This window comes from Hemibagrus wyckioides, linkage group LG03 (genome assembly GCF_019097595.1).
Source record: "Hemibagrus wyckioides isolate EC202008001 linkage group LG03, SWU_Hwy_1.0, whole genome shotgun sequence".
In the NCBI taxonomy this organism is placed as follows: Eukaryota; Metazoa; Chordata; class Actinopteri; order Siluriformes; family Bagridae; genus Hemibagrus; species Hemibagrus wyckioides.
In genome coordinates, this window is record NC_080712.1 from 30968877 (window position 1) to 30980145 (window position 11269).

General features: G+C 40.3%; 3 protein-coding genes across 4 annotated transcripts in view; 2 read left to right on the forward strand and 1 right to left on the reverse strand.

Moving 5' to 3' along the window:
- ldlrap1b (low density lipoprotein receptor adaptor protein 1b) overlaps positions 1-1857 on the forward strand; it is a 34612-nt gene extending 32755 nt beyond the window's left edge. For both annotated transcript variants that reach the window (XM_058386437.1, XM_058386436.1), the window contains one exon: positions 661-1857. In XM_058386437.1, the coding sequence (XP_058242420.1) occupies positions 661-707 (47 nt within the window). In that variant the 3' untranslated portion in view covers positions 708-1857. The remainder of the gene's footprint in view (positions 1-660) is intronic.
- A 1993-nt stretch (positions 1858-3850) lies between these two features.
- On the forward strand, positions 3851-8585 carry LOC131351170 (S100P-binding protein-like). Its single transcript, XM_058386433.1, has 5 exons — positions 3851-5198; positions 5299-5420; positions 6568-6662; positions 6850-6949; positions 7176-8585. The coding sequence occupies exons 1-5, from the start codon at positions 3924-3926 to the stop codon at positions 7297-7299; spliced, it is 1716 nt and encodes a 571-aa protein (XP_058242416.1). The 5' UTR covers positions 3851-3923; the 3' UTR covers positions 7300-8585.
- Positions 8586-8588: 3 nt separating this feature from the next.
- Positions 8589-11269, reverse strand: part of LOC131351180 (calcium/manganese antiporter SLC30A10-like) — a 3822-nt gene continuing 1141 nt past the window's right edge. Inside the window, exons 2-4 of the mRNA XM_058386446.1 lie at positions 11101-11169; positions 10686-10925; positions 8589-9593 (exon numbers count right to left, since the gene is read on the reverse strand). Of these exons, the coding sequence (XP_058242429.1) occupies positions 9160-9593; positions 10686-10925; positions 11101-11169 (743 nt within the window). The 3' untranslated portion in view covers positions 8589-9159. The remainder of the gene's footprint in view (positions 9594-10685; positions 10926-11100; positions 11170-11269) is intronic.

The following is an 11269-nucleotide window of genomic DNA, read 5'->3' on the forward strand; positions in this document are numbered from 1 at the left end:
ACAATTCACTAGAATATCTAGTGAGGCCCTGGGATGGACGAGAACTCATAATTCAACACAAATCCGGTCTGACTTACTACAAATAGACTCGTATGTTCTTACACATCAGTGCATTTTTCCCTGTGCTGTTCATCCTCCACTATATACACACCATAAAGGCATGCTTTTTGTAATAGTACTCTGACTATGGCAGTGTTGCCAGATTGTACAAAATTCCACCATTTAAAATGTGCCAAAAAAGTGAAAGTCTGATAAGAACAACTTAAAGATCAGATCAGATTTCGTGATGTGAGTGACACAATTATGTCATTAGACACTTTCAGTCACGAATGATCGGTTTGTTAAATCTGCAATCTGACCTGATCTAACAGTCGAGAGAAGTTTTATCACTTCATGCAGTAGGTATTGTTTTGCTTTGTCAGTAAATATTATTAAAAGGTTGAAATAGTAGTTCTGTCAACGCTGTAGTTTTCTTTGAACAGTGAAATCACAAAACCTCGGAGCTCCAGGGCTGGAATTAATATCCCCTATGATGCTCTGAATCTTAAAAGAGCGCTCACATAGAGCGCAATGCCAGGTTAAGATTTTCCGGAAGATTCTTCTCTGCCCTTGTAAATAGATTTGCTTGTTAATCGTTCTCTCTGCGTTTGTGACTTGCAGACTCGCTGAGTGTCGTGCTAACCCCCAGGTCCTGGACACTGGGCTAAACCCTCAGGACTACAACGCTGACGAGTGCCTGTCGCCCTGCAACTGGGACAAAGCCGATGGCGAGGACGGGTTCGGCTTCTGAGAGAGAGAGAGAGAGAGAGAGGAAGGTGGCTGGAAAGGTGAAAAAGGGAAAGAGGACGAATCACGTCGCTGATTGATGGACAAGTGAAAACCGATACAGATGCTGCGTCGTCATCGGAGTACAAGAACTGCACAGACCAAAGCAATAATAATTTTTATTTTTAATTATTATTATTATTATTCCTGTGAGCGGTATTTGGCTTTAGTCTGCTTTTGTATTATGACGCTTTCTGTTACAGTCAGTTCGTTTAGTATTTTTGACTTCTTTTAATTTTTTTGTCTCTGTGTGTTGAAGATATATGAAATACACGTATGATAAATGCGTGTCATTTTTTTTTTTGAGCGGTTCAGGTCAGCTTTGCGAATTGGGCTATGCAGTTATAACACTGTAATGTTCTCTCTAATATGAGAGATTTACATCACTTGGGTTGTTAACATTTTTAAAGTGGTTGAGGAAGTGGATGTGGAGTGTGTATGACCCAGGTTTGGTGATCTGGTGATCTATTAGATTCTTTAAAGAAGCGTGAGATCAGACATGTAGACACAGGGTGCTTTACCGGTTTTCACAGCTCTGGCTAAGCTTCAGCATGTCGGATAACCAAATATATGCGGCGAGAGTTTATACTAAAGACAATCTTTTTCTTATATTTTTTATTGGATAATGTATTTTTGTACTCCCTGCAAAGAATCTTTTCAAAGCACACGATTTTAATTTCAGGGAAATAAGTTTAACGACTAAAGATGTATGGTTTCTTTGTGTGTGTGTGTGTGTGTGTGTGTGTGTGTGTGTGGTTGTTTTTTTTTTTATCACCCAGATTAAACAGTGAGGTCATGTTCATTATCAGATAAGGAATGTATACTTGCTGTGTATAACTTTCCTGCTAGTTAGTAATATTTCACTTGCTTGGTTTTACATGCCTCTGCCCCACAGGGTTTGGGCTATTATTATTATTATTGTAATTATTATTATTGTTGTTTTTATTTTTTCTCCAGCTCACCTCTCAGTGTTAAAATTACATTTTGACTGCATCACATAATACATTTTTTGTATTAAAGACCATAACCTTCCAGTGAGTGTGTGAAAATATTTAAATAATTTGATGCTTCAGATTTCTCTGGTCTCTGCCTCCCAAATTCATGCAAGTGTGCACTATATAGCCCAGTGTCTTCAACACATCTTCCATCATACCTGTACGGTATATTCCCCAAGCTGTTGCCAGAATGTTAGAAGAACATTCGCTTTTGTGAGCTGTATTGTGCATTAAAGTTTCCCTTCACTGGAACTGAGGGATCCAAGCCTGTGATCAATGGCCATGAACACATGGTTTGGTAAGGTTGGTGTTGAAGAACTGCCCTGCTCAGTGCCCGGACCAACCTCACTGAACACTTTTAGCATTAATTGTAACACTGACTGCACCTCAGACCTCATCCAACATCAGAGTCTGACCTCAGTAATGCTCTTGTGGATGAATTAGCATGCTACGGTGGGAAGCTTTCTCCAGATAAAGGCGGGAAAACATCTGGAACAGGGTGTTCAAAGGCACACATAGCTATCACCCTTGCCTCCAACCCTATGTGTGAAGGTGGATTGGTGACTCTTAAATTGCCCTAACGTGTGAATCCATGTGTGTGTGGTGACCTGGGTACCATCCATGGGGTTTTCTCATTTTGTGCATTTTGTCCAGATCTACTGCAACCCTGACCAGAATAAAGTGCATAACCCCAACCAATTAGGTGCACTAAAAAGTGTACCAAATATAGTGGCCTTTTTTTGGTAATCGAGCTAATGAATGTACAAAGTGTACCTAATATAGTGAGCACTTGAGCTGATCTTGTAATCGGGCTAATGGACCAACCAAGTGTACCTAATATAGTGGCCACTTGATGCAGTCGGGCTAATGAACCTATAAAGTGTACCTAATATAGTGGCCACTTGATGCAGTCGGGCTAATGACCCAACCAAGTGTACCTAATATAGTGGCCACTTGATGCAGTCGGGCTAATGAACCTATAAAGTGTACCTAATATAGTGGCCACTTGATGCAGTCGGGCTAATGACCCAACCAAGTGTACCTAATATAGTGGCCACTAAATTTGTGCAAAAAAAAAAACCCAACTCGCGTGTATAGCGTGCAATAGCTAGAAAAGGCGTTGTCGATGCACGTGGACGGAGAGCACGCGCGACACAAATCAGCCAATCACAAGCCACGTTGTGCGCCGAACTCTATAAATAGGACTCGAGCGTGCGCGCGTCAGATTTTTCAAATTATTTTGCCGTTGTTTCTGTTGCAACGGCAGAAAATGCGCTTAGCTCGCTAGTGTCCTTATTCGAGGTAAGTATAAAAGTTAGGCGAGTTTTCTACCTCACAGCTAACCAGTTTTAATCTAAATACACTGTAGTAAACATTTATTAACTTTAATTTGTGTTTTAAACTAGCTACGTATCGGCTAGCAGAGAAACCGTGCACAGATTAGCTAGCGCAGATCTGGAATTCGTAGCCATTTTAGTTAGAAATTTATTTATCTAACACTTTTACATATACATATAATATGAGAAATAATTGAAACAAGCATTAAATAATGACTGTTTGCCTAATTCTATGTTAGTTAGCTAGTTAATATCCTGGTTGTATCGATTTGGTTAACGGTTTAGTGACACAACGATCCCACACTGTTAAGAGAAGTTGACATGGTTGTTAATAAACACTTGACTAATAAATCAGATGTTCATTAAATAAATGTTTTTATAATGGATTTGACCGAGTGTATACATGTTGATCTAGTGTTTAGTGATTGTTTTGACACTTTACAATGATTATAAATATGATGTCACCCAATTACCAACCAAACACCCCTTTAAATATATAGAAATATATATTTTTTCCTAAATATTCATAAATCTATTCAAATAAAATCATTATGTAAATGTGTACAATAACTGTACAATAAATTTTTGCATTTACAGAAACGCTTGTTTTTGTTTAAACTCATTCAGTTTTTCAAATATAATAGTTTTAACAACTTAATAGTTCACTTCTATTCAAAAGGCTGTATTAAACAAAGGAAATTTCAGTGTGTAAAAATATAGTCGCCTTTCATTGTTCTTTTCCAGGTGTTACATTGTGTAACATTGCATGATGGCAGACAGAAAGCAACCCGTCAAGGCCGTTTCCCGTAAACGTGGCTCAGATAAGACGAGACGTTTTCCGCACTTGAAGCCCCTCTCCGTCTATTCTCACATGGTCTTCTCCAAAGCCACCACTTCCTGTTCGTCAGATCCGTCCTGGAGTCCTGACGCTCCTTCCTGGAACTTGAAAGTTGAGTTCAGTAACAGCAGGGCATCTGTAGGACGCAAGAGGCGACTGGATGATCTGTGCCCTGATGATGCGTACAATAACCCTCAGAAAAAACCCCGCCTTGACGGACGCTCTTCTCCAGATTTAGATTCCTTCGATACTTTCCGTCAAGTGAAGCTGGTCTCCACGCAATCCAGCTCCGTAGTCCTTGATCGGATTAGGAGAGTTGAAGAAACTCTGTCTGATCAGAAACCGTTAGGCGTGGGCTGGATTGATGGTAGTGATAAAACTGATGGTCAGAGCAGCGTGTTACTTCCTGTTGTTCACGCAAGCAGCCCGGGGATTGTAAACACGGAAGACCGTGCAGATGCTATTGCGTTCAATTATGACGCGGATGAGATCATGTGTCTAAGTCCGATTGACGGTGCCTATGTCAGTGCTGATGGTCTAGAGGATTTCGTTCACTCTTTTAATGAAGAGCAGTTTCCGGCTGAGGAAAGCCGAGCGAAACAAGGGAAGGTGGAGTACTCACTTGGCAAAGACGCACAAACCGGAAGCGATGAGGGTTATTTTACAAAATCATTTTTCACACCTGACCCAAAGGAAACAAAGGACAAAACAGAAAGCCAGATCAACAAAAGCGAGGAGTTTTCTTTTGTAAAATCGTATAAAATCACTGTCCCGAATTTGTCAAATGACAAAACACCACCCGTGTCCTTCCCAATCATGTCCACCCCATTGGACAAATTTAGGAAGCTTGTTAAGCGAGCCCCAATATTAAGTCCTAAGCTAAACCTGGAGAAAGAGAGCTGGTCCTCACCTATAAAAGTTTGCAAGCCTGTAAAAGAGCCCTCTGCCATTTCTTTAAGTGCAGAAACAGAAGCATTTCCCATAATCCCCTTGTTGAATGTTAATGAGGGTAACGGAGGTGTGGCGATCCACAAGTCGTTAGCATGCCACCATCAGGAGACGCACACTGCTACCCAGGTGAAGGAGGAAGAGGATGTGCTGTCGGTCAGTCAGCAGCAGGCTGCCTCCGAGATTCAGGTGATGTTCAGCGAGGAAGCAGACACAGAAGACAGCTTCAATAGCACGCTGCCTCTCCAGGTCCAGGTTGTACACAGAAAAAGCCTTCACATGTTACATTTGATATGTTTTTTTTTTATTAGTTATGTTTAAGACAACTTTATAATTATCTTAATGTCCTACTCAGGTGAAGTCAAAGGTGGTTTTGCCCAACAAACAGCGACCAGAGGCAGTCAAAGAACCAACACACCAACATCCAGAGAAAGCAGCATCTGAGGGCCAAAGAAATGTCTTCAGAGATGTCCCAAGGTACTTTGATTAGCAGAGCTTTAAACTTCATTTTAAACATGTTCTATGTTTATTATGTATTATGTAACTAATACCTAGTTAGTAATGTTTAGAGATTTACAGATACTGATCAACTCCATGTATATACATATGTTTGATTTTTATTCTATATATTTTCATATTAGGAATAACAGATTGATATGAATGATAAAAACAGACCTGACTGACTCCAATGTTCAAGTAAATAATTACTTCAAGCAATCATGTACTAAATACGTGAGAGTCGAAATATTTTTTTAACCAATAGGGGGAGTGCTGATGCTATTTGTTCTGAAAACCTCTCTCTGCAGTAATTGTGAGCTTCACTTCGATGGACCGTAGGCTCATGCATATGAAGGTGTTCCTGCCGTCTTATGCATGTGTTATATGTACTAGACATGAGCAGTATGACTGTGATATTGATTTATTGGAGAACAATTTCTTTTTACTTTTTCTTTTTCACCTCCAGCTTGAACCGTGACGCTACTATGTGACGTTCTACATGGGCAAAAGTGTGTGCACACCTGACCATCACGTCTCCCCCAAACTGTTGTCACTAAATTGGACGCTCACAATTGTAAAGGATGCCTTTTACCAATTCACATCCATGAAACTCAGAGGTCCAAACCTGTTTCAGCAATATACCTGAGCACAAAGTGAGCTTTATAAAGACAAGGTTGGTGCTGAACTCCAGTGCCCTGATCTCAACCCCACTGGACGCCTGTGGGATGCCCTGGAAAGCCAGCCCTGCCTTTATTATAATGGAAAAGAAATAGGTGTGATGGTTGGATGTTCACAAATTTTTGGCTACTTAGTGTGTCCTCTGACATACTGCCCTAGTTCTAGTGTCTGTTAACCTGCCTGCAAATTTAGTAAAAACATGGGTACCCTTTTCTGTCCTTTTAACCCTAGCACTAACATTAGTTTTGCTCTTTTTTTATTTTATAACAACCCTTGCAAAAGAATTTAAAGTACAAAAGTATTGCACAAGTACCAAATTAATGTTTAATACCTCTCATAAATGACTTTGATGTTTTGTTGCATGCAGATAGTGTGTGTTTGTGATTTGTGTGACTGGATCCAGCCTGTATTTTATTAAGTGACTGATCCATTTCCGTGCGCTTTACAGACCAGTGATCTTATACAGAGAGCAGGACTGGGAGAAAGAGAAGAAGGCGTACGTCGACTCCGTGACGAGACACATAGCCGATAACGTGGAAGATGGTAACATTTCCTGATCAATACAAACTTCACAACTTGGCTCTTTTTTATACAGCCGTATTCAGGACTCATAGTAGCGTAATCGGAGATGAGGAAATTTGTGGCGATATATATTTTATCAGTGATTAGGATTTCTTTTAGAGATAATCCCTTGCTGACGTGTCTGCACCGATTGCTGATTGCCTTGCAGGAGCAATGACTGAGCTTTTGCATCTCATGAACACCGTGGCCAATCAGGGTGGAGTAAGTGATGGGAGAAAGTGGCAGCACCCGTCTGACCTCACACGCAGGTACGCTGACAATGTGGGAGGCAAAGGGCAGGTTGAGTGGCGTGTGGGTGGACACAAAAACATGGACACCACATGAGAAATCTTTAAATATAAATAGATATTTAGATATATTCATAATTATGGTCGCCATATTTATTAACATACACTATGCTCTTTTTTTTCCCCCTCACACTGTGTCATTATATGGTATCTGTATAACGTATATATGACTTCTCTATTCCTAAAGAAACTACCGGTTGCGTAAGAGCAGCCGTTTGCTCTCGCTGGATGAATGGCAGAACCTGAACTACCGTAACCATCGCCGCTTTGCTAAAGTGCCTCAGACGTTCAAGCGAAGCCCCGTGCTCTAATACTTTCCAGCAAAGCAAACGTCGCACCCTCCCCAGCCCAAAATGCTCTGGTTTTCCCCTCTGTGTTAATGACACTGAACTCAAGACCCAGTTGGTGCCTCTTGCACTTCTCTTTGTGTGTTTGGAAAAAAATATGTTGTTTTGGACTATTTTGTGTGTGTGTATGTTAGATTTTAGATGTTTGTGTTTTGGCACTGGTGCAACAAATTCGCAGCATGTTTGTCATAAGAAATGAAGTGATTTCTTATTCTTTGACTTCTCTCCCTTTCTTCAAGCATTTGGATTGTGGGGTTGTGATTTTCTTTTAACTATCTCTTTCTCTCTCTCTCTCTCTCTCTCTCTCTCTCTCTCTCTGTATATTACACATGTAGTTGTGAATTTTATCTAAGGTGATTTTTATCCCCGTCTTCTAAAGTACATACCTCTAACAGCCACTTATAGATTTTTGTCACTTGAGCCCCGAATGCACAAACACTGCCTAGAACCTGCACTCTTGTGCTTGTGTGTGCCTTTGGACTTGGATCTGTCCCGTCTTTTATTTTCCGTGGGTTCCTGATTTTTTTGTGTACAGTTTTGCAGGTATGTTTTTTTGTGTGTGTTTTCACAGTTTTAGGCACTTTTTGTAGCATGTGTTTGGTTTCAAAGGAAAATTAAATGATGGAAAATCCTCCTCAGCTTGTTGTCTCAGTGACCGGGTCACATGGGTCTACAGTTTCGTACATGGGAGTTCGTTTATTACGCTATGGTCAGTTTCTCCGAGGGCGAGAAAACATTTTGGCTAACAAAACTTTCAGTAAATGCTTTATCCTGATAGAACCAACTATCTTAGCAAACATTGCCAAATAAATAACTCCCGAAAATGGTCGGATTCCTTTGGAACCAAGCAGAAGTGGGATTCGATATAGAAAACAGTCCCTTGCACACTTGTAGCCTGGAGCCATGAGTCAGGTGCTAGAGTGGTTGATGAAATAAGATTTGAACAACAGTCAGATATACAATATATGGGCAAAAGTATGTGGACACCAGACCATTCTTCCACCAAACTGTTGCCTGTATAGGATGTCTTTGTATGCAGTGGCATTATAGTTTCCTCTCCATGGATCCAAAAGTCCTAAACCGGTTTCAGCATGTGGAAGATGGTCAAAGAGGACGGACATCAACCCCACTGAACTTTGGGATTAACAGGAACACCAAGACTTCCTCCTCACATGACGTACATGCCTGACCTCATTAACGCTGTGCACAAATCCTCACATGAACACAAATACCCAGAATGGTGGAGGCGATAATAACTGGATTGGGATAAATGGTCAGGTGTCTACAAACTTTTGCCTCTATAGTGTACATGTAATAATTACTTGTCTGTAGAAGAAAGTTCTTTACAAAACAATCATAACCATTTTCAGTCCACAGAAAAAAATATTTCTTTACAGCTATAAGATTAATGTATATAACAAACCATTTTTTAAAAAGAGATCATGGTCCCCTATACATCGGAGGACTTCTTTGATTGTGCAAAATTGCAAGTCAAGCAGAATAATCATTTTTTTTTAAATAAAAATGATTTCCCAGCAAAGAGAATTCCAAGTAGTCCAGGAGTGTTTTGTATATTGAATACAGTGTTCAATACATTCCTACCCAGCCACAACTAGGTTTTCCTAGTGACTCAGTTTAGGAGTTTGTGGCCAGTTTTGGGTCAGAAGTGTCAAATTTTTAAACCACAGAATAAAAAAAAATATCAACATGCTTGAAATAACATTTCTTTCATCCTCAAAGGCTCTGTGGGATGTCACTCCGACCCGAAATTAAGCCTTAGGCTTTTTCTGCAACTCAAATAGAAGTGTATTAGTTGTATGGCCATTAAAGCTTTGTGGCTGTGTAGGAATGTATTGATATTCTTGGCTCCTGTATTTTGAGTACACTGCTTATTTCATATGTGTCTACGGGCAGTTCTCTGTGGTGAGGGAGCAGGTTTGCTTTACACAGTGGAAGTCCAGCAACATCAGGAGGGCAACAGGAGACTTTCAGGCAGGAGGGGGATGAACACGGAGTGCTACAGAAGCTCTTCTCCAGGCTTCCGTCGCCGAATTCCAGCTGAACCGTCACGCTGTGGATGCCGAAGTTATGGAGGACGTTCCGGATCTCCTGATGAACCATTTTGATCCCACTGAGAGAACTGTGGAGCTCGGTGGAGACTCGCACGTGCAGCGAGGCCACGTATCGTCCCTTCGTCAACTCCCACACGTGAGCGTCGTGGATGCTCAGGACTCCAGGAAGGCTGCACACTTCTTGCACTGTGGTGTGGGTAAGAAAAGAAACCTCAGCATGATTTTAATAAATGTTTTTTTCTTTCCACATAAGTAAGAGCACAGAACGATCATCTCAACCAGCTTTTCAGTTCAAAAAGTCAATTTCTCAGCTACAAACTGATGATTTATCGGCAGATGCCAAAACTAATATATGTTTGCCATTAGTGGTGAGAATGTTATAGAAGCAAAACAGGAACACGAATGCAGTACCATGTATTCAAGTGTTTTCAGTATAGTGCTTTGGCTTTTGGAGAGAAATTGAGGATAAAGAGGGTATTTCCCACCATGATGAAGCTTCCCATCATCATTTGACAATTTATTGTATCACAAAGATATGTTGAAAGTAGCCAATTAAAGCAAAATTATATCAAAGTGTAGGTATATACAGAATAAATTGTCATGAATTCAACAGCAATGATACAAAGAACAACAAAAGATGTTTTATCTGTACACTCTTTATGGTTAGGTTTCATGACTGCTTAGCGGATGATCCATTAACATAGAGAATTATCACAAGGCTTTGTTTTTCAGATAAATACCAGTACCTTTAATGCCTTTAAACTGACATCATGTAGATGTGCTGTCGCAAAAAAGCAGACTATATCTCTTCCCTATTTTGGTTAAATACAAGTTGTGAAATTGTTGAAATGTGCCACAGAAAAAAAGGCAGCTCTTTGGTCAACAATTCATATGAATGAATTAAAATTGCTTAAATGCATTTGTGTGCATAAATGCTGGTGAATCCTAATTTTACTGTATGAAAATAGTACATTTTCTGAACAAGAAAAACATTGATCAGTGAAGGTTTTCATGATATTGAGGAAATCTTGCTGGGAATGTTTGATATCACAAAATACATATTTGCATCTCCAGTTTCTGTCAGGACCAATAAAGTGTCAATCTCTGTGTCTTCAAGAATGCCTGTAGGTGATTTAATAATATTTTGAGCTTGTTAATGAAAGACGCAAGCTGAAATCTTAACATTTCCTCCTTATACACCCAGAGGCACTGAAAGAGACAGTTAACAAGAGATTGGGAGCATCATATTTCTTCTTTAATAATATTCCTGTTACTCACAGACTCTTTTGAAGGGCATATTGCGAGGGATGATCTGTAGCAGGATGGTAGCTGTTTCTCGAGCTAGGGGAATGGCAGAGGGCATAATGATAACCACCATGACCAGCGTCAGGCTTGGATCCACATAGCACTGCCAGTTACATGGGGCATCCGGTGACTTGGGCCAGACATAGAACAGAGCTGCGGTCACCACTACCACCACCGATCCTAGAGCATCGTTCAGCATGTGGAGCAGCACTCCTGAAAGAGGAACATTTATTTAATATGGAAGTTTGGAGAAGAAGTAGGAGTCTGAAGCCTGCTAAAACTCCTGACTAACCCACTAATACTTTTAGTGAAAAAGGAAAAGTTGTAGTTTCTGATAAACAATAACTGTTTGTGGCATATACCTTCTGATGTACATGAACAGACGTACCTCTAATGTTAAGCTGGTGGCCTTCATCCTCAAATTCATCCACTTCATCCACTTCTGTCTGTTGGAAGCCTGTAACAGTGATAAATTGGTAACAAACTAGGATGTGTGCCTGAGAGATGACCTCAAAACCCAAGTGCGTATATGAAGAACATGAAAAATGGCGGATTAA

Excerpts from the sequence above, each read along its gene's own strand:
- LOC131351170 (XM_058386433.1), top strand. The coding sequence starts at position 3,924 with ATGATGGCAGACAGAAAGCAACCCGTCAAGGCCGTTTCCCGTAAACGT. Across the intron at positions 5,421-6,567 it reads GTCTTCAGAGATGTCCCAAG|ACCAGTGATCTTATACAGAG; the intron begins GTACTTTGATTA and ends TGCGCTTTACAG. Across the intron at positions 6,663-6,849 it reads AGCCGATAACGTGGAAGATG|GAGCAATGACTGAGCTTTTG; the intron begins GTAACATTTCCT and ends ATTGCCTTGCAG.